Source organism: Ciconia boyciana, chromosome 6 (genome assembly GCF_034638445.1).
Source record: "Ciconia boyciana chromosome 6, ASM3463844v1, whole genome shotgun sequence".
NCBI lineage: Eukaryota > Metazoa > Chordata > Aves > Ciconiiformes > Ciconiidae > Ciconia > Ciconia boyciana.
In genome coordinates this window covers 27,491,291-27,517,429 of record NC_132939.1, presented here as the reverse complement: position 1 = coordinate 27,517,429, position 26,139 = coordinate 27,491,291, and the positions used below count along the sequence as shown (strand labels likewise).

The window sequence follows — 26,139 nt, the reverse complement described above, 5'->3', positions numbered from 1 at the left end:
AACTCCATCCAGTACTGACTCTGACCTCTCAAGAGTAAGATGAAATGACACAAGCTGTTAATTTAGCAATATCGGAAAAAGACACAACAACAGGATAATATAAAATACAATGGACACACCATGACATGTGAAGAGAGCACCTGTTGGAATCTGTTATAACATGACATTTTGGGGAATTGCTTAATGGGGAAAGTTGCTGTGGTCTTTCTGAGATCTGCAGGGCATCGTGAAGGGAGCTTCTGTCCTTTGTGAACACTTTGCATGACAGTATGATTAAAAGAAAGGCAATGGAACAACTTAAAGTGGGGAAAAGAGAAACAAATTATAAGTATCACTGTCTGCTGTCTGTGTGTGTACACTCAGATATACCAGATGCAGGCAGCTGTGATCTCTGCCTCTCCATCCACAGCATGTTACCCTGTGTTTAGTGTGGTTTCCAGTGTGCTCCGATGTCACGACTGATCTCTGGCTATTCCTGCTTTAGATGTTCTGTCTGAAGAACAGATCCGACTGAAGAAATTGAAGAAGCAGGAAGACGATCAGGCTCGGACAGTCGTGGTGCGTCCAAATCCTCCGAATCCACCAAGCCCTTCCCACAAACTGACGCCTGAACAGTTGAGCATGATAAAAAAGCTTGTGGCCGCTCAGCAGCAGTGCAACCAGCGCTCATTCACAGACAGGCTCAAAGTGACGGTAAAAACTCTACCAGTGTACCCAAAATAAGAAAAAGTGAAGTCTGGGGAGTCGGGGTAGTGGGTAAATTATTTGAGAGAACAGAGATACTTTAGACATTGCACCTGTGGGCTAAAGTTCTGTAAAGAATAGCAAAGGATGATGTTCCAATGTGTCTCACTTTCTTTCTCTGTTCACTTCATCTTCTCATCTTTCTGCCCTGGCTCCATCTTTCACATATATATGCTGTCTCTTCCCATTCCCACAGCCGTGGCCCCAAGTTCCTGACCCTAATAACCGTGAAGCAAGGCAGCAGCGTTTTGCTCACTTTACAGAACTTGCAATTATCTCTGTGCAAGAGATTGTGGACTTTGCCAAGCAACTACCTGGCTTCCTGGAGCTCACCAGGGAAGATCAGATCGCTTTATTGAAGACATCTACTATAGAGGTGAGAGTTTGGCTCCACCACAATACATAGTAGCAGAGATGAAAGAATTGGGAGTACCCACCTGGAGAACTGGTTCCCTGCCCTTTTTTTGGGATGGGCAGGCTGAGGGACCATTACTGCAGTGCCAGGCTATACTGGCAAAGGACCATGGAGGAGAATGAGGCAAGAGTGTTGGTAGTGGTAAGCACGTATTTCCCCCTTCCCAGAAGCAGAAACTGCAAAGGATGCAGCAGAATTTACCTTGGAATTTTTAAGCACTCTGAGAGAAACTGCTTGGAGGGTTTTTGTTTGTTTGGTTTTGGTTTTTTTCAGAGATGCTCTAACAGTCAGCACATTATTGATGTTGTAACATTCTTTCCTGTTTTCAAATCAAGTATATCTATTTCTGGTTTCAGGTGATGTTGTTGGAGACATCTCGGCGCTACAATCCAGAGATTGAGAGCATCACCTTTCTTAAGGACCTGAGCTATAATCGGGATGACTTCGCCAAAGCAGGTGGTGCATTAGACAGGTGTTTCTTCCTTCCCTGCGTCTTGTGTTCTTTCATCTTTTCCTTTTTAATGTGGACTGCTGGAAATAGTATGTGGGGCCTTAAAGCTGAAGTCAGGTGAGAGGTTTAGAACAGGACCAGATCAATAGCCCCACAAACTTTTTTTTTTTCTTTTAACATGTGATACTAGCTCAGTTCATGTCTTTTTGTAGGTGTGAACTTGCTTTGGAAAATTTGGACTCTTACAGCATGAAAATCTTGCTTGTAAGAATGCACCTAGGGCTAGCAGCTGGTGTGAACTTCCTTGCTGGTAGAGATCTGACGTGGACATGTGGTCTTAGAGCCATATCAGATCACAGCAAATCAAACCCTAGTCTTCTCTCCTTTGCAAGTATATCACTTGCTAATCTGGATGCATGCTTTGAGTGATGACGTTAGTGTGATTACATTTCGGTTGATATGAAGTCTATACTGTGCACTGAAGATCCCCGCAGAGTGCTTTAGAAACACCATCAGCTCAGTATACGATGGTCTGGTGATGTGATTTCTGAAGTCTGTTTTTCCAGGAGCAATGAGTGTCCGTAACTTCAGATGAAGTAACAGGAAGTGTGCATCTTCAGCATTTCTGAAAACAAGACTTTGGCTGTCCTTCATGTGATTTGTTTGTTTGGGGTTTTTTTTGTTGATTGCTTGTGTAGCTATTTAGCCATTTATACTTGAGATGGCTTTTATATACAACTTTCATCTTTGACGCTCTTCCTGGTAGCCTTTTCTTCAGATTATTAGGAAGGCAAAAAGCAGGCAGCCAGAAAGATTCTCTCCATCTTGTTCATCCTTCTCTGATGCAGTTGTACCGCAGGAAATTAGAAACTTGAATGCTGTTTTGGGGGAAAGACCTAAAGTTTTCAGCATGATTGTTTAGCACATAGCACAAAGAGACCTGATTTGACGGTGGCCTCTCTATGTTATGACAATAAATATCAATGCATTTCTGCCTAACTGCATTTATTAAAGGACGTGATTGGAAGCCTAAGTCAGGCTCTGCCTCAGCTCTCCCAGCTTTTTGAGCTGAAGGAAATGGCATAGTTCAGACTTCTTAGAACTATATATTTTCAGCTCAGACTGACTTCAGATGGATCTGGAGCATGGGATTAAAGCTTTCTTTGAAAGCAAGAGGGCTGCTGGGTTTGAAGGAGGTGATGGTGTGAGAGTGGAAAGTGTAGATGTTGTACTTGCGGGCTTCTGGCTTTTTGATGGACTTATCTAATAGTTGATGTCGTGTTCCTTTAGCTGTTGCCTGGTAATGTGCTGTGGGACATTTAAGGCTCTAAGAAACCCCAGAAATAGTGTCATTTTACAGTTAGAGCCCGACTCCTCAGCCACTGTTGTTGGTGCTCACCAGTAGTGGTGGGACGTAAAGGGAGGTTTCAGCCACACTTGGAACATAATGTAAGGGTTTTTCCCTGCCTGCCTGTCCTCCCCACTCCCTGGCATACTGTGGTGTGTTTCTGGCAGCTTATTCTGTGAGAGGGAGGGAGAGAGAGAGGAGACAATTGTCATTGCCTCACCCTGTTCTCTTTTGTTTGTTGCAGGTCTGCAGTTTGAGTTCATTAACCCCATCTTTGAGTTCTCAAAGGGAATGAATGAGCTACAGCTCAACGATGCTGAATACGCACTTTTAATCGCCATCAACATTTTCTCTGCAGGTAAAAAGCCAGGGAGATCTGAAGAGCTGCATCAGTGAGTCAGAGGGCAAAGAAGGTAGAGTTAAGGAAGGTCACAAGATGAATAGAGGGTGTATAGGGTCTAGTGATAAAGGGAGTGTGTTACTACTTCTGCTTAGGGTATTCATTATATTCTGAATTTTCTAGTGCAACCTCCAGAGGAAATCAGATTCTCCACTGCTGGAAAAGTATATAGAAAAATCAGCCAATATTTATCTTCCTCATTTAGAAACTGCTGTTGTACTGTCCCCGTAATGTACTTGGCAAGTCTCTGGTGTGACATGGTGGGTCACACGGCATGAGTGACATCTAGTGGTCAAGTAAGGATGTCAAGTGGTCAAGTCACTCTGGATGTGAGACCGGCACCACTCTGGGCCAAGACAGGGCTTTGCAAAGAAGCCACCTCTACTCTACTTCTGTTTTCTGTCTTGTGACCTGAAAGATGAATTTTTTTGTTTCTTTGTTCCTGTTTTATAACTGGCTCAGCTGCTGCATTCCCTCCTGAATGGGTAGCTTCTCATCTTCACTGGGACGGAATGTGAGACCAAATACACTTAGACAGTGACTCCACCTCTACAGGAGTCAGATTGGACTCTCCATGGGCAGTAGACATCACTGAGAAAGAACAGTTACAGAAGACTGACATAGCTGCTGCAGTCATGGATGACTCTCCCAGCTGTCCTGGGTGAATGCTAGATGAGGTTTTGGGGAGAGACCATACTGAGGGACTGGGGTTGGGCAGGGATGTCAAGTCCAGTGAAGCTGCCTGTGGCAATCTGCTTACTTCTAACCTGCTTTTTGTCAGACCGACCGAATGTGCAGGACCAGTCCCTGGTGGAGAGGCTGCAGCACACCTATGTGGAAGCCCTTCATTCTTATATTTGCATCAACAGACCAAATGTAAGTGCCTGACCAGAACATCTCCAACGATGATGCAGACTGATTTTGTGTTTATACAGGCACAGTTCCTGCAGTACTGTCTGTAACAGGTCTCTTGCTGCCTGTACTGCCATGCTCTTCCCTTCTGTGGCTGTTTGGTAGCAGCTGTAAATGCAGGATTTGTGAGCTGTCACAGCCTGCTGTCCTGTATCATGTTCCATATTTTAGCCAGCATGGAAAGTCTGGAGTTTTGGGACATGGTGTAGTATTTGTGTTCCTTCACACTGCTGCCTCCTGGAGAATGCTGGGTTTAGAGGAAGTCAGGATTGTGGTTACAATGCATCATCTGGTACGGTAATTTTTTTTTAACAAAGTTTTAGTGTGAATTTACTAACAGCTGTCTATTTTGTCTGACTCTGCAGGACCGCCTGATGTTTCCACGGATGTTAATGAAGCTGGTCAGTCTTCGGACACTAAGTAGTGTCCACTCTGAACAGGTGTTTGCCCTTCGGCTGCAGGACAAGAAACTCCCTCCCCTGCTTTCAGAAATCTGGGATGTGCATGAGTGACTGCATGCTCCCAGGGCACTGACGTGCCGACATAATGCCATCTCCCAGCCTTTGCTAACAAGAAGCCAGCCTCCCCTCTCCAAAGCACTGAACTCTGGGCTAGGCAGTGCAGGGAGTGATGAGCCTGAGGTTTCAATGTTGTCATGAGACTATGCAGGAGGCAGCTGGGGTAGATCAGATGGGGGGTTGGTTTCACTGTAGTGTCCATACCCCAAAGGAATAACGTGAAACATCTGAAAATGGTAGAAATGAAGACCTTCCCCCCCACACACATACACCTCTTTCTTCAGAGTCTTTCTCTTCTCTAAGCATGTCCTGAGGGCTTGCCCATTGATGCTCTCCTCTCTTGTTGATTATGAAAATGAACTTGCCAAACCCTCTCTATTGAGAGTAACCCAGCTCAAAAGGCTTCTGCAGGGTCCCCAGTGTACCTGGATCTGAGGAGCTCAGGGAAGTCAATGTGGATGTTCTAGGGGTTTCACTGGGTTTCCTATAAATAAAATCTCTTGTACGTGCTGCCCTTTACAACGATTCCAAGAGAAGTAGCTGTTGTTTTTTTATTATGAGACTTCATCTCTAGAGCTGCCCTTTAATTCTGGCCCTCCTTTGGAAAAAGGATTCCTCTAATGTGTAGTGCCCTTTGTCTAACAGGGAGGCCCTCTGGGTAGGGAACACTTGTACATCAGAAAGATGTCAGTCATAAAGTAGTGGATTTTTTTAATGTAATACATCAGTTTTATCTTATGGTGGTTCTCAGACAGTTCACTTTACCTTTGATTTGCTAACAGCTGGAAAACTTTAGTTCAAAACAAATCAGGGCATAGATTTTATCTTTAGGGGTGGAATAGAAGGAAGATAGGTGGGAAGGACTGGTACCTAGGCAAGGTAGGTGTGGTGGAAGGATCTCAAAAACTTCCAAGAATTTGGAGCATGTGGTATGTGTTCCAAGGTGGGTGTGAAGATGTATCAGCCAAGGAGAGAGGACACACTGCATTTAGTGAAATATGTGGGCATTGCGTAAGCTATGGGCTGCACAACTCTCAGATCATGGGCTGCAGGAATATTGGATGTAACCAGATCCACTTGCGTCTTCTTCCTTTTGCCAAAGTCTTTCCAAGGTACTCGCTCAAGGTTTTAGTGATGGTCGTGGGATATGGAGGTCCTTCCTGTATGAGGAGTGCCAACTGCTTTAGAAGGACACTTGGGTCTTGTATCCTTTCTTCACTTTGGGCACTGAGAGATCCATACTGGATTTATGCCCCAAGTTCTTAAGTATCCACATCCATAAGTATTCTAGGATTTACAGCAATATTTTGTCTGACAGAAGAGAAGCTGTTGTAAAACATGTTCCTTATTTTCCAAGAAACAACATCTTATGGCTGATCTCAGAGATGTAACCTTAAGTATCCTGGTAGCTTGGTCTCATGAGTCTTCTCTGTCATAGGGGTCTATGTTTGCTTGCCCGGTGAGCATCCCAAGAGCCTAGGTTCACATGGCTCATTTTGTTTGTTTGTTTGTTTTTTTGGGTTTTTTTTTTTTGGCTGTGTATCTGAGCGCTATGCCCGTGGTGAGGGTATCGTGTCCATTTTGCACTTGAGGTTGGTCCCCTGCCACTGGCCTTCACTCTGCACCTTTGTAAAGCACTTGTAACAATCTGTAAAATAATCTGTTGTTTTTTATAACTCATTGCAATTGCAAAAATTCTTGTTTAAATCTGTATTTTTAACTAATCTGTTTGAGAAATGTTAATGTTTATATAAAAGAATAAAGCCTAATACAGGATTTTGACATTCTCTGTGCTGTCATTAGACTGGAGGGGGGTGGAATAAGTTCTTAATATACCAAGCTCAAAGCTGATATGAAAGTGAGTATATAGGTTGGGGAGAAGCAAGAAGTGGTGAAAAAGAAAAAGCAGTGCAACCCCAGGCAGTTTCTCTGGGTCTCTACTATGAGATTTTTAGCTTGCTAGGCACATTGCTGTGTGCCAGAGCTGGCAAATAGGTGAAGTGGATTAAGTGCATGTCATGAAGACCATAAGTTATCCATACATACCTCACCTTGATTGGTACAGCTACATTCAGAATTTAACCCTTTTATTCCATGTGATCTACTCCATTTTCTGCATATCATGGCTCACCAAAATTGTAATAAAAGTCCAGTGTGCCCCTGGCTGTCAAGTGGATTTCAGCAGGATCCTAGCTGATACCTGGTATGAACACATCAGAAATGATCAGCATAGGAGAAGCAACAGGAATAGCTGTCCGTATGCAGTACCTCGATGGGAACAGTAGAACGGTTGAAGCGGAGAGCTGTCCAGCATTAGCTGCTTCCGAAGCACTTGAAGATCCCCTGCCACAACGGGAAAGGAAAGCAATTGTAAATTCAGCAAGGCTCCACACCACAGGCTGTTCTGCTGAAGCCTCTGCATTACTTCAGAGTATAAAATTTAAATTGGAAACTACTAAACCAGAGGAAGAGGGAATAGGAATAGGCTTATAAGAAACTGCAGCAGGGTATGAGGTGGGGAGTAATGAGCAGAGCTCGAGACCTCAAGCCAGCCCTGGGTGGATTACAGGGTGGCTGGGCCCTACTCCAAGGATTTGCTAAACAATGAGGGTGTCAACAGTCAGAAGAGGCAGTGGCAATGAAGCTGCAGCTTCAATTTTTAGCTTCATTTTGTTCATTTTGAGCTGAATCTCATTTTTATTAATTTGAAGAGAAAAACTGCATCTAAATTTGAGGTATTTTCAAGGTACAACCCATAATGTTGCTGTTGATAGCAGCGGTGAAAATGGTGATTTCTCTTGGCTCTTGCTTCTCCATCCCTTTTCATTATCATGTAATCAAATATAAGCTTGTTTACATATTCACATCATTTTTTTTAAAGTGCAAATCAGTACAGAATTAGTTTTTTGTTTTATAGCAGCTTCCCAGCTTAGCCCAGTGAGCTCAAGTAAGCAGGTGTGGGGAAGAACCTTCCTTGAGATTAGTGGCCCTTTGTACTTTTATATTTGCAAAATGCTACATAGGCTTGAGCCTCAGTCCTGCCGCTCTAAGTCTCTGTACCCTATCTGTTTCAAATTAATTTTGTTAACTTGGCCACTGGAGAAATTGTGGAGTGCTTGAACGATAATCTCGGGAGGTGTTCCCTGTTGGCTCTACCCTTATGCAACAGCTGTGTTTGCTCACAATCTATTCAGATCAATAGGGGAAGAAGGGATGAGTGTATTTCTGAAATCCCAATTCCCCCATGATGGGCAAACTACAAATGTGGAATATCAAATCAAGTATTTCACCATTTTGCACCTTATTGTATGTCTTTTTTTTTTAACTATTGGGATACTTGCAGTAGTTCTGGTGGCATTTTGGGTTCATTTTAGTAATTTTGGTTTTGTTGGTAAATGGATTTGGTTGTGCAGTGTACTGCTTTATAGGAGCTTAGAAGGAATTAAAAAAGCTGTATGTATGTCAAGCTTTTAGTAACCCAATTCTCTTGTAATTTTATGAAGCCAGTAGCAAATCGCCAAGTAGCTCTATACATGCAGGGTGACAGTACACAGCACTGTATCTCCTTGTTGTAAGGCAGCGTTTCCTTATCCATGTGGCTCTCGCTGGCCTTGCTTGCCTGGAGCCGGGCTTTGCTGTGAGGCTTGGCCTTCTGCTTGCCAGGACGAGGTCTGAAAGCGGTAATTCCACGCTTCATGTGGCCGAAACGCTCCAGGTTATCTTCGTGCAGCCTGGTCTGGAGACCTGTGTCCGCCCAGCTTTACCCCCTCCTGCCACCTTGCCTTCGCCTGCCGGCTGCCCCTCACGGCCCCGGGTGACAGCCGAGTGTGATGGCGGCGGGGCGACTGGGGCGCCCGGGGCGCCCGTTGGGGCGGCGGGGCGGGGCCGGCCGGCGGGGCACGAGCCGCTTCCCCCTCTCCCCCTCCCTCCCTCCCTCCCTCCCCGCGCGCCCCCAGAGCGCGCCTCTCCGGCGGGGGAGCGGGGCCCAAGCCAGCTGCAGCGCCCCCCTGCGGGAGGCTGGTGAGGTGGCTCCCCCCGCCGTGGGTGCGAGTGGTTCGCTCCGCTCCTCCCTCTCTCCCTCCCTCCCTGCGGGAGGCGGTGGCGCGTTCCGCTCCTGGCGCTCGATGCGGAACTGGCCGGGCGGCGCAGAGCGGCGGGGGGCGGCGGCGGCGGCGGGGCAGGTGAGCGGAGCAGCCTGGCCGGGCGGGCGCCCGTGCGGGCCGGCACGCAGGCGGCGGGGCGCCTGTGCGTGCATGCACATGCCCAAAGCGGGGAGCCTGCCCCAGCGCCGCTACGCGTGGATCGGGCAGGGGAGCGCGGAGCCGGGGCGGCCGGCGCTGCCTGAGGTGATCCGCGCCCGGACAGCTGGCGGTAGGGTCCCCCCGCCCCGCCCACCTCTGGCTTTGCCGCAGCCGCCCGGCTGGGCGCTGCGGTGATGCTCGGGTACGGCGAGCCCTTCCACGAGGTCACTGCAGGAGGGGGCAGAGGTGGTGGCCCGCCGCTCCGGGGAGCGGGGCCGGCCGAGCGCTGCTCCATCCTCCCGGGGGTCTGGCTCCGGGGGTGCGTGGGGCCGCCCGCCTCGATAGCCCGCTGTGCGCCGCGGCCGCTCCAGGCAGTCTGCCGGCGGCCGGCCGGTAGCGGAGCAGTCCCCGGGCGGGAACGGGCAGCAGCCCCCGGGGGGTCGCCTGCGGGTTTCCAGCGGAGCAGGGGACCGCAGCGCGCCGGGGCTGGCCGGCCCTGGAAATGGCGGCGTGGCCGGCGAGGGGAGGGGGCTCGGCCGGCGGTGGGTGCCAGGGCGCGGGGCCCGCCGCCCTCCCGCACAGCGGGGCGCCCGGCGGGCAGGGCCGGGCCCGGGCCTCCCAGCGGCTTTTCCTCGCTCCCTGCCGGGAGGAGGCGGGCAGGACAGTTAGGGCAGGTAAAGGGAGACGCAGGACGGGCTGATCCCCTTTGAAGAGGTTAGGCGTGCAGCTTTGGGAAGGGATTGCTGCACTAATGTGACTGGAAAGGTGCTTTTACTTCTTGGTTTGCAAACAGCAGATCCTGTTACTCCCCAAGACAATAGAATAGGAAATCCACTTTATGCTAGGCGATTTCTTGCGAAGTAACCTATAAATCAAGAGCATTTTCCCCTTAGAAAAGGGTGTTACCACCTTGCTGTGTTGCTCACTTTTATTTTCAGGCGGAGGAAGGGAAGAAAGCTTGGTCTGCGTTACTGTTTGTGTGGAGTCATGATAAAGAAGTGCTTCGAGAAATTATAAGCCTTGGAGGAAACTGATTTGTTGCCTGGCTTTCTTCTCTCCCTTTTTTCCCTGAACTCATCCATATACCACACTGTTTTCTGACATACGTAGAATAACATACATTATAAATTTTCAGCCCCACAGTGATGGGGTAGAACTGTGAATCTGGCAATACGTTGTGCTTTCCCTAGGCAAGCCAGCCATTTTCTCTACATTCAGTGCAACTCTGGATCAGCATTTCTGTTGGTATGCTCTCAAGTGTCCTTGCTGTGCTCTTTGCAGCATTGCTTATCTGCAAAAAGGATGTTACTGGTAGACAGAAGCAAGGGGAGGGAAGATGTATTGTGGTGTCCTGAGGGTCACATAACCAAACCAAAGTCATCCAAATATAGGTTATTTGGAAAGTGTCTCCATTTTTGGACTTTATACTGCTTGAGCCTTGGGAACTGTTTTGGATGGGCACAAGAAGTACTTGCTGTTTTCAGCACTGATGAAAATCTGCAATCCTGAAACATCAGAGAGAGCACCTGAGACATCTAACATAGCTAAAATGCAGTTTTCGCAGGATCTGATCTGGCCATTCCCTCATAGCATGTTATGTAATACTGAACTGATTGATCATTCCAGCTATAAAATAGTTCTTTTGCTTTACTGTTGTATTGTTAGAAAATACGTAGCTCTTGGACCCAATTCAGTGTACCGTGGAATTAATTGTACACTCATTAAGCATCTTACTGTGTGTTTAATAAAATGCAAAATCATCAGCAAGTCTCTAGAACACTTCTGTTTGAAAAATAATACAGCCTTGTCCGCACTAAAATATCTTGTACATGCATATCTAGTGGTGCTGCAGTTGCATTGCAAGTCTGAACTTTTGTGTTTTTACCAAATTAACAGCTTTCAAGCTGTAAGCTTCAAAGTCCTACTGCATTGGTTTCCATACCATTACCGCTTTTAGGACAGCTCTAGTTTTACTGGATGGACAAAAAGGTAAATGCACTGAAAGAATGTTTTCCATGGCCATGATGGCCAAGATACATTTTGATGATATATGTGTTATGTGCCAAAGCCATAAACAGTGGTGAACCAAAGGCTGTGTAGCAAGTGGCAAAAAAATAGGCGTTCTAGTTTCAAGTTTTCATAGAAAAACTTAAAGTAAATATTCTACAGGGCAAATCTCTTCTTCAACCTTGTTACCATTCTGTAACTCTTTTGAAAGCAGACAGGGTGTGTATGTAATGAGGTCCAAGTTCAGTCTATTTCAGAAGGATTTTGGAGAAGGAGAAATAGAAGTTTCAATGATTTTTAACAGTAAGCCTTGCCCACCTAGCCAAAGTAGCTTTTTCGTTTTTAGAGGATTAGGACTGATGGTTCAGTAGAAATGGTAGAGGCATCAGTGCATCTCAAGTCTTACTAAAGTGCTTGTTCATATCATCTTTCTAAATTAAATTAATGTTGGCTTTGATTTTATCTGGCTTGGGGTGAGGGGCACAGAGGCTCATCATTTATAGCTTTTTTTTTCCCCTCTCACCTCAAGCCATATCAAATATTTATTATGTGTAGGCAAGGTGTACTAGACATACCTCTGGAAAGATGTTCAGTCTGGTCTATTTAATATCTTTTGCAATAAGTCAGTTGAAAAACCAAATATTTATGAAAATTTCTGGTATTAAATTAGCAAGTCAGAAGTACTGCTGAATTCTAAGAGAATGAATCTTTTCACAGTTTTTAATTTACAGCACTTGAGCTAATAGATTTTCTCTGATACTTCTTCCCAGATATGTTTGTTAGAGAAATGACTTTATTTTTTGGGGAAAAAATACTGTTAGAGATTTAGTGCATGAGAGTGGATAACAAATGATGTAAAATTTAGTGACTTGGCTGTCATTTCATACTGTAGTTTTTTAACGAGGTGGGTAGTGCCATCATGCCCACAAGATGGAAATTGATACTTTTATGTTAAAACCAAGTACAGAGTTGAATGTTTTACTTACTTTCCGTTAGGAAGGAATTGGAGACAGGCAATGCATATGTTACAACCCAGATTAGTTCCTGCAAATGTCCTTTGGCCCTATTGTGCCTGCATTTAAGGCATACTGCATTAAATTTCCAGGCAGCCCCTTAGCAGAAGGGCTTTGACGTAGTTATTTGGTGCACTAGAAGAAAATACAGAATGCAGCTACTGATTGGGGATTTGCAGCAATGGGGAAAGGATTTAGAAACAAGAATGAAAGAGCTTGATATGCAAGATTAATATCACTTCCCCAGTTTAAATGATCTCCATCTATCTCAAGGTATAAATTTTCATGAAGGAAAAGGATTGTCAGTGACCTAACGAGGCATGAAGTGAAATAAAAATGAGCAGCATGAGGCATCAATTAGAAGGGAATGTTTTTTAGTGGGTTAACCTGTGGGATAATTGTGGTATTTCTTTTGATGATGGAAGGGTTTGATGCTTTTTCTTCTCCACCTCAAGAGCTATGAAAAAGTGTTATGACGACCTGCTGTTCACTCTCTGTAACTGAGCCTGTGTAATTCAGCTGGTCTTTGCTCTGTTGTCTGAGCTAGAAAATAATTTTAGAGTGATTAGATTCTCTGTCACTGTAGGCTTTTAAACCTGTCACGACCACATGAAAATTACTGTTGATGATTGAGAAACATGCTCCTGATTTGTCTCTTGGAACTAGAATAACCAACTGAAACCCCAAACCCAGCAAAGCTCTGAAGAAGTGACCCACATACTGCCAGCAGATCTAAAATCTCTTTATACCAGAGAACTCCCAAATGGGGAGGCTGTGCCTTTTGGTGCCCAGAAACCACTGAATTGTCAGAGGTTGTGTTTACTGTTAATCACTGCTACTAGCAGGACCCTTGCAGTGACGTAAAAGTAAGAAGTGCTGCTTGCATATGCCTAAATTACCTATGCTGAGGCAGTTCTCGTGCTGGGTTCCTAGGCATTGCAGTTAAATGAGAGACTGTTGTGTTTCCAGGTCCCTGTGAGAAATAATGCATCAGTGTAGCAGCAAGGAACAAAGTTTCATGGTTTTCTGTTTCTTCCACAGCCTTCAGTATTTCACAGCAGTGGGAGCCCTCAAAAAAGAGCTGGCTGTCATGTTGCCTTTGTATCCTGTAATGTTTGTCAGATCTCTCCTTTTTGTTTTGTTTGTAACTAATTTCTAAACAGCTGTTCTAAGTGGTATTTGTGAGAATCAGGAAATTAAGCTTGTTTTTTTACACAGGGGACAAAGATACCCAGATTGACAGGAATGTATTTGATAACCTCCAGGAACTGTGTGTTATCTTATGAGCAGGGCAGCCTTTTTTTTTTCTTAATCTGTTCCTTTTCTTTGTCATGTTTGCGAGTTCAGCACCATGGTTGTGTCCTGCTTCCCTTTATATTCTAACTGAATTTCCCACTGTCAAGATCAAATGTTTGGTCTTCTTACCCATAGCTTTGACAACAGCTTCCCTGGATCTGTGCTTGCCTTGGGTATACTGTACTTGCTCTGGAAAGGCCCTTGTGGCAGGAGGTAGAGACTTCTGCCTCTGCATCAGATAGCAGGAGGAGAGGAGTGCTTTTTGTGATAAAGATGATTAAGAATTGAAACTGGTATTCACCAAAATTGCTTCACCCAAGAGCACTGAGCCATTCTGCTGCTGTGTCTGTATCTGTTTCCGCTTGATAGCGGTTAAACTGCGCTCTGCTGGAGCTACAAGCTGGGCATGCTTGCTCTTTCCTCTAGGCCACCTCGTTTCTCCCTTCTTTCTCTCCTTAGTCTTCAGACATATCCAGCAGGTATTGTGTTTTCCCTCCCTCCTTTGCCGTGGTGACTGCCGACGTCTACAAGGTCCTCTCGGGACCCCTCGTTCTGTCACTCGCTGGCCCTAACAGTCGCTTGGGGTGGTTCCTATCCCTTCTTCGCTCTGAGCATGCTTCCTCCAATGTTTACATGTGGGTGAGTCTGCCAAACACACGCTTCCCATGTCCCAGAGCTCTAGCAGAGAGAAAATGGGCTTTTATCTTTGCTTTCCTTTCAGTTTTGACCAGCTGGTACTATGATTTATCACCAAAATTAATAGTAGGATTGGTTTGAGAGTAGGAATTTCTGATCTTCCACAGAGTTGATGAAGAGAAGGGGAAGGTGTGTAGAGGGAAGGAATAAGAAGGCAGGTGGCACACGCAGGGAGACAGGCTGAGTGTTTCTAAGATGAGGCAAAATAGATGTACCAGTTCTGTGGTGCTAACAACAGCCAAATAACTGGATTATTTCAAACACTTCTCTTTATTTTCTGGTTCTCATTATCCTCAGCAAAGTTTCAGTGTTTCCACACTGGTTGTGAGTTTCCCCTTTTCTGCCTTATAAATGGCTGGAATTTATTGTCCGGATCCCGGTGAGCCTGTCATTTGTCCCTGTGTGGCACATCTCCAGGAAAGAGAGTTGATTATGCCTGTATTTGGTGGTGATGGTGCCATGAGTGAAGTCACCTGTTAAATAAGTAGGTGAATAGCTTGAAACCTATGTGAGAGGAGAAGCCACTGGTTGTTGGTGCTCTCCTCGCTGTTTGCCTGCGGTGTGTCTTTTCTACTTGCTGTCCTCTTGTATAAGTCTCTTCTCTGAGCTCCTGGCTCGGAGCTGCTTACCATGGCTGGGGGAGGCACCATGGCAAGGGAGAGCACTGAATAATTTAGTAGTTGCAGCTGCATCCAGCAGCTCTCTCAATTTAAATGTGACATGCTTTGTTGTTTTCTTGTTAATTTTTTATGGCTGTACATTTGCAGTGTTTGGCTTGTGGAAAAAAACCTGCTGGTGCCCGTGTTATGGGAACTGTGGCCTACTTCTCATACGGGAACTGGGCAGAGGGCTGGGAATGGAAGCATCTCATGGGTGCTGGGGTCTAGGCTGTGCTAAAAAACAGCGAGAAAGTTTCTCAGCTCAGAACTTGAGCCGAAAGCAGTTCTGATTTGGAAAAGAAGGTACTGCTGAGGCTAATTCAGTTTGGGGGCGTTGTATAGGTTTTGGGTTGCCTTCTGCCACCCCCAGCCCTTGCAAAGTGTATGAGTGGCTGCTACTGGAGTTTTGAGGATTGATGAAAAGCTGATGTGGTAGAAATAGATGAGAAGGCTCTTGTATTTTGTGATCGTGGCATTGCACAAGGAGGGGAAAAAAAGGACGGACTTGACAAGAGTGAAGGGCAGGGAGCCAAAGCTCCTGTGTTACTGTTCTCTCATGCAAATCTCTGGAGATTATTTGAAAATAAAAGATGAATTTAAATTCGAGCAGTGTAGAGCAGGAGAACTGGCTGGGTTGACAGAGGGTTTTTATGCCAGAATTTATGTTCTGTGAGAAGATGGTGAGTGGTGCTCCACGTGCCCTGCACTATGAGGAGCTGCAGGGAGGGTCAGAAAGGTGACAGGCAGTAAAAGAAGGGAGGAGAATAAGGTCTTTAACCTAAATTTAAGTGTGTGAAATGAACTGGGGCTGATGCTAAAATCTGTCATTTCCTTCCTATTAGCAAGTAGAGTACTGTAAAAGTGTATGCTTCTCCTGCATTAGTTTGTTGTTGATAGTTTTCCCCAAGAGCGTAGTAGAATAAAATGGATAACAGAAAGGTATGCAAATACTTTCTCACATGCTTATCTCTTGTGGCTCATTCAAGGCCTCGGTCTTGATTTTTCTTTTTGTTTTTCTCTTTTTTTTTTTTTTTTTAAACAATTCGTAGATGAATGTCCTGGCCGCATGGTTTTCACATATCTGCTGGTGGGTACAGCTGTGCTTCTATGGGGCAGGTACTGCTGGGACCACTCCTTTGCGTTTGCTGCTGCCTGCAAGTTCCTGTTAGGATTGCACATTTGTGTTGGCACACTTTGCACGTCCTTTTTGAGCAAGACTAAGGGAGCAGCTGCAGTGGATGTCTGTGGAAGAATCCTGCGTGTACCTGGATAAGCGGATTTTGTCAGCTGCTGTTGGTACTCAGCTCTCTGTGAGCTATAATGACTTCTGATATTTGTGGTATTCGTGGATATGGGAAACCTCACTGACTGGGAGGCATTTAACGTGTTGCAGATGCTACGCTGTCATCTAGCTCGGGGGCCCGCAGGTGCCAGGAGGGGTATGTTTCAGTGTTGGCTCCAGGCAGTCCTAGTGCTTGGGTGAAGCTTGTTTGTAGTGTGGGCAGTGCTGGGAGCTTTGGTGGTGGAGCGGAGGGGGTGGAGCGCTGCAGCTGCTCTATAAATAGACCTGACAGGCTAAGATCTAGGGACGAAAGATTGGGTTGCTATGGAGATTGATCTGAATCAGATTACCTGTGGGTCTGTTTTCACAGCATGTGCATGTGTGGCGACTGTGTGGTCTTGCATGTACAGCAGGCTGCTTTAGCCAAGCATTTGGCTGAAGTGGGGGGAGACAGGAGGCAACGCTGAAGGGCCAGCATGTGACAAGGACGGGAAAATCTGTCGCTATAGCAACTGAGAGCCTGGATCAGTCCAGCTTCACTCTGTGATGCTGCAAAAAGGTTCGTGTCTGTGTGGCATGATACCTGTGTTTGCGAACTAATTCTGGTCATGTTCAGTCTATTTGTTGGCATCCCTGTCCATGCTACCTCCATTTTGCTCTGGAAAACTGATGGGGAGGCTAAATATGTTTGGCTGTGTCAGTACTGTTTTCAGAAGGCAAAGAGATAATATCATTCTGTAGTAGGAAAGGAAGAAATCTTTAAATTATTATCATTCTTCAGAAGGGCTTCCAAAGGTGTCTTTTTGTATTACCAAAAACTGTTTTCACAATTCCTTCTCTAATTTTCTTTAATCTGATTTATTCTGTCCTTTTCCTCAAGGTTTGAGGATAGATGGAAACAGTTGGGATGCATCTGCTGTTTTATCTGTAAGGAACTCTTACTGACTCAAGTGATGTGTGTGCTCCAGGGAGGATGCTTTTAGAATCTGCCTGCAGTCCTGTTGTCTACTGGGTGATTTCTTATGCTTGGAACTATCCCTAGGCATTTCGCAGAACCACACCTATATTATAGACTAACCATACTAGATAAATATGCCATTGTCTGTTTTAGGCATGCTTGCAATGCTTTGAAAATGCCTCTTTTTTTTTTTTTTTTTTTTTTTGTGCCAAAGCACTAGTATCTTTTTAGGAGTCACAGCATTGGCATGTGCTGCTGCCTTGCCAGGGTGGATGGTAACACACAAAGCAGCTGCACCAGTATAGCAAGTCCATCCAGGTCTGGCTTCAGAAATTGTTCCATGTTCTGTCAATCTCTGGAGAAGGGAAAGTGTTCTCAACTCATCTGTGCTGTCATCTGTGTTTCTTGTGTTAGTAGAACCACTGTAGTACCTGGATAATAGAGATTATGGGCTTTCTAGAATATTACATATTTTTAATTATAAAACTAATAGCAGTATTTAATGTTAATATAGCTGTTAAGCAGAGAAAGTGTAAAATGGCTCCTGTGAAACAGGGACTGCTTGTCTGCTTCTTTAAAAGCTTAGTACAAGCAAAAATAGTATGTGCTATACCAGAGATAATGGCTGGAATAACTTGAAACAGACTTGGAAGAAATAGTAACCAAAATTTCAGTGGTAAAGATTCCATAAAGATTATTAAAATATCTAAAGACAGGTCAAAGCTACCATGAATAGTTCATATTGCTGCTTAGAGAAGGTAATTCATAGTGCTGTCACTTAGGAACCTAGAGTGACTGTAATTGAGGATCTACTAAAACCATGCCACGAAGTCTTACAAAATGTGGGGTTTTGTGTGTGTGAGGGTTAAGGTTTCTTTCAGTTTATTATTCCATAATTAATACTTACTGACTAGTATGATTTTTAATTTTTGATAAATCGTATAGATACTTTTTTTGTGTGTTTGTGTTCTTACTGGTACTTGGAGGGCTAATGAATAAAATTTCCCAACTCTGTACCTGGAATGTGAAGGGCTGGGAAAAAAGCAAATATGATGCTAGACTTTGAATGTGATTGCGAGAAGCTGACAGTTACAGTGGCTTTAACTAACTTTTTTTTGTGAAGTAATGAGAGAAACATCAAGAAAACTACCTAGTTTTGCTGAGATTTACAGGTTGTTAGTAAATCTGTTATACTTTTATACAAATAAAATCTAAACTTTATGCTGCAGAACTGAAAGATTTTAGTCCAGTAATAATAATTCTCTGAATTCTGTGATAGCCTTAGGATGTAAACATGAACTGAAATAGAAACCTTACACTGAATGTGCCCCAAAAGGCAATCAGTTCATTTTTTTTTAATATAAAATAACTTTATTAATGCTTCCATTGGGATGCTCAGTAAACTTGTAGTACGGTTTGAGCATCTCTGATTTTAGAGTTTCTGAGAACCTTCTGTTTCAGAAAACTTCAATTGTCGGATTGTTTTCAAATGTAGATAGGGAACATTGTAATATGGAACTTGTTTACTTTTTAGGACTTTTTTTTCCCTCCTCTCTTTCATGAATTCAATGAAGTATGAATGATGGGATTGGAAAGAACAATTTTACAGTGCTTACTGAATTCTGGATGTCTATTAAGCATAGTTACTGACAAATAGTAATGCTGCAGTAAAATACCAGTTGTGCCAAGAGGATTTTTCTGTTCTAAAATGGGCAGAGAAAGTAGCTGTAGGAGGCATGGGTATCAAGAGTGAATGGTGAAGATGCACAAGATAAATGGAATTGAATAAAATAAGTGAAAGAAACAGTATGATTTACAAGAAGCACTTTTGCTATTGCAAACTGCAATTCTATAAAATCTATAGAACTGTAGAACTGCAGTTCTATATCTTCACAGAAAAGTGTTAGAGATTGCAGTCATTGGGGATTGTGGAGATCGTTCTTCCTCTAGGCCACATCCAGGTTTGAGAGGGTGAGGTGCATTATATCAAATTGGACTTCTCTTGATATTACCCCTTCTTTAGTTATTCTGTTTATCAGACAGCTAAAGTTCAGGTTGCGTTTTTTTCCTCAGTCGTGTTTAACTGTACAGAATTGCCAATTAAAGCTTCTTTCCCAAGCACTGTAGGAATCCCAGGGATTTGCCTAAATAGTACTTTTGCCTCAAACCATTTCCTGTGTAGCTCTTTGCCAGTGATACGCTTCTTTGTTTGTCTGTGGTCTTTCTTGAGATACTCTTGTACTTTTTTGTGTGTTTTTCAGTTCTCTCTGCTTTTGTGGGCATGTGGTTGTGGTTTTATACTCATGAAGAAAGAGATCTGTGGATGGCCATGACTGCACAGAACACTGAGGCTTTTTGGGAATGTAATTAAGGTCATGAAGTTGCTTATATGTATTTGGTATTCCTGATTGTGCCTTTGACACTCTTTTCTTGATCATAGGTTGGACTTGCCAGACAGTTCCAAGCAGATTCTGTTCCCCAAGGCAGTTGATCACAGCTGACTGGATAACTAACTACTGGATCGATGAACAGAAATTCACTGAGATGACATAGGGAGGGGCGTCAAGGACAATGGTGCAGAAGAAGAAAATCTGCCCTCGGTTACTTGACTATCTTGTGATCATTGGAGCCAGGTAATGTAAAAGAGTCTCTCTTGCTTGGGCAGTAGAGTGGGGATAAATAGCCTAGCATCCATTGATGAAGCCTTGCTTGGTGCTGAGAAAGTGCTGTCTGGAATGCGTGCACAATGCTACCATAATGGGAGCATCTGCTTGGGCCAGGGCACTTTTTGAAAGATACTAGTGCAGCCAAAGTTTTTTACCTTGCTGTCTTTAAAGTCCTTTTCAAGGGTCTGCGAAGGGTGACTAAGAAAAGCCAATTTATATATGACTCTCTGGTAGCCTATGTGTCTGAACTGCTTTGCTTCTACTGGCATCAGGATAGAGGGATTCACAAAATGAAAATACTGAAAGCCACATGCAAGTAAAATACTAGTTTGGGGTTACTTTTCTAGCTTTTGAAGTGTTGTCTGTAAACTCAGTTTAAAAAACAATAATCTGGAACTTGCCTTAATTAGCTGTTTCTCCCTCTAATACTCATTTATCCTCATAGGAATGACATGAATGCTTTCTTTTTTTAAAGTCTTATTAACTATCAATAGATAAAATGTTGCTTATTTACTTAAAGCGTATGTGAAATGTGGGGTTGATATGTGTGCTGTTTGTCACATATGCAGGTGCTCAGTAAATGTTATTTTTCTGTATTCAAAGTTTATGCGGTAACTTTCTGCCAGTCTATTTAATAGGTGTATTCCAAAGTCCATTGTACTTTCATTTCCAAATATCAGTGGTTTATGTGCATCAGCCTGTTGCTTTTTAAATATTTAAATAGGCTAAGTGAAGGAAATGATGTAATCCTAAGTAATAACTATTTTTTTCATTGTATTTTATGGACAGAATAATTTAATAGTTTAATTACTTCTTATTGTCTGTAGAAAAATAACCATGTTTTCCATATGTGTGTCACCAACTAGGAAAAGAAGGAGGAAGAAATGTTAACTGCCTCCTCCAGTGATGCTTATAGTGTCTGACGTTCTCACTTCGAAATTTGCTAGCATCACTACTGGACTCCTGCAGTTCTCTTGCTTTTTGCTGGGCAGTGGTAGCTAGATTATGAGTGCTCAGAGGTCACATCAACAAATGCCTATGATAAGAGATGGAGCTGACTGAAGTAGCTTCTACTGCAGAGTCCTTAGGAGCTCCATGTGGCCTTTACCATTACATCTTGTTATCCACCGTGCACAAATAGCAATGCCTTTTGGAAGTATTCCCTTTTATTAGACGCAAATTTTCTAAATGTCTGAGAAGACTCTGTCTTTGTAGCTAATATTACTGCAAAGGCATGAACCGATGATATATTCACTGATACTTTATTGATGACTTTTTTAACCATTTACTGCCAAATAGACTCTCTAAACAGTACCAGCATTATTTGAAATTTTTTCTTCAGCAGATGATGCATTAGTTGTGTCCACTAATATATAAAAGCTTTTTAGGGTTTCTTTGCCTTTTCATACAGTATTTCAGTACTTAACTGTGCAGGCAGTATAAATTTTGTTAACAATTTGTGCTTTATTACTAAAGCATTTTTACTTTTTTCTTTAATAAAGTATTAGTTTGGGAGGATTAGTCAGCAGAGCTATTTACACCAGTGATTCTGTTTTGTGAATTACAAACATTCTATTACTACTTGTTTGGGTTTTCTCACCTCTCAGATAAGACAAAAGCAAGTGTCATTTGTATTTTGAAATGGGCAAATCTAAAGTATTGATGTGAGAAAATGTCTTGTATGAGATCCCATAGGAGAGCAATGGTGGAGCCAGGTATCCTACATCCCATTTAGTAAACATGATACTAAATGCTAATTACTTTAGAAAATGGTGAGAGATCAGACTTTATAGCAAAGGGGACAAACCAAAGAGAGGTTGTTCTAGGGACATATTTTTCTTCCTTCACTATGTGGATCTCATAGTATTTCTCTGGCAGTTATTCAGTAACTTTCATGGAAATGTAGTGATAGGAAAATAGTTAATACCTTGAAAGAATCTGTTCTTCTGGTGGAAAATTAGGAATAAACAGCATTGCCTTTCTGTCTTTGTGTTCCATTAGTGATTTGTGGTACAAAGGTTGGTGAGCCACAGTGTTAATTAGGTCTGCATATTACTACCCAGCTTTTATAGTAACTTACACTTCAAGTCCATCTTGAAAATCAAACACAGAAATATATATATCTATGGTTGCTAGAACTTCTTAGTGAAAATTTTACAGGATGAGGTCCATATCATTCTGCCATTTGTCTGAGTTCTTTCCTAGTAAATTCTTGGTTTTCCCAGTTAGGAATTGATACTGGGTTTTCTCATTTAATTTTGCATCCTATTCATAAATGGCTGAAATCCAGGGGGTTTTCACCTGACTGTATATTTGGAGAGGAACAGTGTGTTTCCTACCCAAGTGTTGCCCAGAGACCTCTGCAGTTAAATTCATTTTGGAAATCAAAGTCAGGGAAACATGACAATACGATGTTCTCCTGGGAACAATATACTCCTGAAAGTACTTTTCTTGGTCAAATTTGAACAGGTTCCTTACTGGGCCGTGATAATGGTGGTATAGACTTTTTTTATTTAACCTTTCTGCAGTTGTGGCTTTGTGCTAGTGATTGAGTATTGTGGCTAGTGACTTGAGAAGCTGCAGTTTCCCTGGATAGCAGGGGAGAGAAGAAACAAAGATGAAGCTGAGCCCACAGGCTCCTGACATGTTAGTAGGGAGATAACAAAGATTTGTATTGGCATTAGTCAACTATGTATGGTTTTTTTGTTTGCTTTTTTTGTAGGCAGCCAAGTAGTGATAGTGTTGCTCAGACTCCTGAACTGCTGCGACGTTACCCTCTAGAAGACCATGTGGACTTTCCTCTACCGCCTGATGTTGTATTCTTCTGCCAGCCAGAAGGATGCCTGAGCGTGCGGCAAAAACGCATGAGCTTCCGTGACGACACTTCCTTTGTCTTCACGCTTACAGACAAGGATACAGGTGTCATTCGCTATGGAATCTGTGTCAACTTCTACCGCTCCTTCCAGAAGCGAGTACCCAAAGAGAAGGGAGAAGGCACAGGCGGGCATCGAGCTCGGGAGGGACAGAAAATCCCCAAATCTGGGGATGCATCTGCACCCCAAGAGGAAGTGGGCACTGAGAGTTCAGAGAGTGGTTCTTCACTGCAGGCTCCAAGTACAGAGTCTACCCCAGATGTGAATCGATCACCACGCAGTACGCGTCTGGCCAAAGGCAGCCATCGCTCTCGGAACAGCACTCTGACTTCTCTGTGCATCCTTAGTCATTATCCCTTCTTTTCCACCTTTCGTGAGTGTCTGTACACCCTCAAGAGACTTGTGGACTGCTGTAGTGAGAGATTGTTGGGCAAGAAGTTGGGGATTCCTCGTGGGGTGCAGAGGTATGTTGAGGGGGAAGAAAGAACCTTTTCCTCCCACTGTTTGTGTCCAGGGCTGCAATTGTCTGCGTGGCAAATTGTGGCTACAGGTGTGGTTGCAGAAGCAGCCAAACACTGATGGTTGACCTTTTTGCTGTTTTAACCCAGGATCACAGTAGGAAAAGGAAATTTTTGTGATGACTTCTTTAAAACTTCTCTGTCTGATGCTGTAACCTGATATGATTTTCATTTTTGATACACCTAAGGAGGCACTATCCTGCTAACAACTGACTGAGCCCGATCTTTTCTGAAGCTGAGCACCGATGCTATTATTGTTGCTTTGGCATATAAGCTCCATGGCAGTGTATGTCAGGACTGATTCTCTGGCAAATTAGAAACAGCCAAGAAATAACAGAGAATTTCCACTTGGGGCAAGAGGGAAATGATGAAAGTGTGCTTAACGAGCTTATGAAACAATCTGAACTTCAGTGTGAGAGAGAAAAGACTAGAGAAGCAGGAACAGCTGAAAGAGATCAAAGTATGATATTTGAAGTGGAGAGGGAGGAGAGGTAGAAAACAAAGGAGTTGTCTAGGAAGCATATAGGAATGGGGGTTGGTAACAGCAAATTAACAGGAACTTGGTGTATTTTTAATGTAATGTAGTAATCTTACATAGCTGCTATTATAATGTTGGGTATGTAACAAAAGCTGTTGCACTGTAGGGTACAGAAGGAACAATGTCTTTATGTATGTCAGTCATGGATGTATATGTGTGCTGTTGTGCCTGATACCCACATTCCAGGATGATATTTTCCTTTCCAATATGATAACTGAAAAGAGAAAATATAAAATGAATCTCTGGAGAAGGAGGGGATTATCTCAATAGTAAGAGGGATGGGTCTGTGAGATAGCACGTAATGTGAGTTAAGTAGCTTGGTACACTCCACATTAAACTAGTTAAAAGCAGAAAATGACAGGACATCTATCATTTTAATCTTTATAAGCTCTTTACATTTTGCATGAAAGGGGAAATCTGTCCTGTTCACAGAGCAGTAGCCTACTTCTTGGATTACTGCCCTGGAATAGTTCTAAGAGTGTCCTGGGCTTATGACTGACTCCTGAATTAGCAAATTTATCACCTGAATCCACTGACTGTTGGGGAGAAAATTATTCTGTCAGTACAAAATTCCCCCCCCCCCCCCCCCCCCCCAATGGAAGTATGTATTAAGGGAGCTTATTTTGTCACTTGGTTTAGTCTGATAATTACTGAGGCAGAAAAAAGCTAAATTTCATGATTTTCCTCAACTCTGTGAGCTCATCTCATTTTTGAAAGGGGGTACTGAAGTATTCTAGTGTTTGAATGGCATGTGGTATTTGAAAAATTTGCTTGTTGGACATAACTCTTAAAGATAAGAACTGAGTGACAGATGAGGAGGGCAAGAGAACGAATGCTGAGCATGCATCTCTGGGAAGAGTAAAGCAGCTGGTTTGAATTACCATGTGGTTTGCAAGCCATGACCTGGAAAAGTAGAATAGTTTTGAAGTGGTGGCGGAATAAAGGTGAAACTGAATCCTTACAGCTTGCAAAAGGTTGAGTGTGCCTGTTAACAACCTAATGTCCTGTGCATTACAAGCGGCTGAAGGAAGAGCGGAGGATGAGAAGCATCACAGTTCTTGAGAGGTGTATCACTTATTCAGCATAATCTCAAATTGCCCTTCTTTTGACCCCTCCAAATTTCTCTAATTTTTCTTCCTTTCCGAAGCCTCCAGTGTCATCGTCTTTTTTCTTTTTCTTTGTTTTTCTTTTTTTAAGTTGTGAACTGTAAGGAAGAACCTCTAATTTGAACCCATACCATTCTAAGGGCTCTATTACAGTAAATTAAGATATTTATCAGGCTGAAGTTTTTTGCAGAATGGCTACAGCAGGTTTGCAGCCTTCACTGTGCTACAACATTAAGGGCTGAAGTGGACAAGCCACTTTGCTTCCCTTGTCAGACCTAGTTTCAAGTTTTGAAGCTCTGAAGGCCCTGAGCAATGCTGTGCATGCGTTTTGGCCAGCCCATCTGTGAGCAGGTTGCTAGCCCAGGGCATGGAAAAATTGGTGCTTATTTTGCTAAGTACCTCAATGCTTTCTAGACAGCTTTCAGAAATCTGTATTCTCAGCTGAAATGCATCCACTTCTACCATGGTCTTAAGAATGATACAGGTCTTAAGAATGATACAATGCAATTTAGGATAGGATGAAAAAGAGTATTTTATCATTCCAAAACATCTGGGAGATCTTGGTGTGGCGTATTTTTATTATCTCAGGTTTAGTTCCTATTCTTGCAAAGGTTTGCAGGACTGCTGGAAGGAGAATCCTACAGTCAATCAGCCTGCCACAATTCTGGATGAGATATGAGAGTATCCTATGTGCATGCTGAATTTCAAGCACCAGGGTGATGAGAGATCTTCAGAGATCTGGACCTAACTGAACCCCTGAATGAACTCTCAGGTGGAAGTGACATACCTGTGTTGATTCCTGCCACAGAAAGATTTATACTTCCCCACAGTGGTTGTTTCAGTAAGCTTAAATCCCTACCTTCCATTCCTTTGTGTGACCAAATGTTTGTTAGCTGCATCTTTTAATTTTTGGTGGACCTACCCTTTCCCTGGAAGAGCCTTGCAGGATGGCTGTCAAGTGCAGCTCTTGGAGTATTAACCTTGTTGTTCTCCCTGTACAGGGATACAATGTGGCGGATTTTCACAGGCTCCCTCCTGGTGGAAGAAAAGTCTAGTGCGTTGCTACACGACTTGCGGGAGATTGAGGCCTGGATATACCGTCTGCTCCGTTCACCGATGCCAGTTGCCGGTCAGAAGCGGGTGGATGTGGAAGTCTTGCCACATGAGTTGCAGCCGGCTTTGACCTTTGCTCTTCCTGATCCATCCCGCTTCACCTTGGTGGATTTTCCATTACATCTGCCTTTGGAGTTGTTGGGAGTGGATGCCTGCCTGCAGGTGCTGACCTGCATCCTTCTGGAGCACAAGGTAAGAAGGGAAGAGTTGATCTTTGATAGGTATGTAGGAAGCTCTGCCCTCTTCAAAACCAGGGTAGGCTGGATGTGTAGAACAGCTGTCTCCTGCACTGCCTGGAATCAATATGTCTGCAAGGGGAAGGAATAGCTCCTTCTGAGGTCCTGTTTTGAAAAGTTTTGCTCTCACTCACAAAAGCACCTGACGC

At 43.7% G+C, this 26,139-nt stretch overlaps 2 protein-coding genes across 27 annotated transcripts in view; both read left to right on the top strand.

The window, feature by feature from the left end:
- The window catches only part of NR1H3 (nuclear receptor subfamily 1 group H member 3), a 31,202-nt gene extending 24,638 nt beyond the window's left edge, over positions 1 to 6,564 (top strand). For 7 of the 8 annotated variants that reach the window (XM_072865563.1, XM_072865567.1, XM_072865564.1 and 4 more), the window contains 6 exons: positions 485 to 693; positions 941 to 1,120; positions 1,516 to 1,615; positions 3,203 to 3,316; positions 4,140 to 4,234; positions 4,636 to 6,564. In XM_072865563.1, the coding sequence (XP_072721664.1) occupies positions 485 to 693; positions 941 to 1,120; positions 1,516 to 1,615; positions 3,203 to 3,316; positions 4,140 to 4,234; positions 4,636 to 4,782 (845 nt within the window). In that variant the 3' untranslated portion in view covers positions 4,783 to 6,564. Of the gene's footprint in view, positions 1 to 484; positions 694 to 940; positions 1,121 to 1,515; positions 1,616 to 3,202; positions 3,317 to 3,820; positions 4,020 to 4,139; positions 4,235 to 4,635 lie in introns of those variants that run through there. The other variant, XR_012043122.1, reaches the window with a different exon arrangement.
- A 1,919-nt stretch (positions 6,565 to 8,483) lies between these two features.
- The window catches only part of MADD (MAP kinase activating death domain), a 73,249-nt gene continuing 55,593 nt past the window's right edge, over positions 8,484 to 26,139 (top strand). For 17 of the 19 annotated variants that reach the window (XM_072863579.1, XM_072863577.1, XM_072863578.1 and 14 more), the window contains exons 1-4: positions 8,902 to 8,969; positions 19,381 to 19,573; positions 22,329 to 22,943; positions 25,643 to 25,946. In XM_072863579.1, the coding sequence (XP_072719680.1) occupies positions 19,512 to 19,573; positions 22,329 to 22,943; positions 25,643 to 25,946 (981 nt within the window). In that variant the 5' untranslated portion in view covers positions 8,902 to 8,969; positions 19,381 to 19,511. Of the gene's footprint in view, positions 8,504 to 8,901; positions 8,970 to 16,520; positions 16,542 to 19,380; positions 19,574 to 22,328; positions 22,944 to 25,642; positions 25,947 to 26,139 lie in introns of those variants that run through there. The other 2 variants (XM_072863562.1, XM_072863561.1) reach the window with 2 other exon arrangements.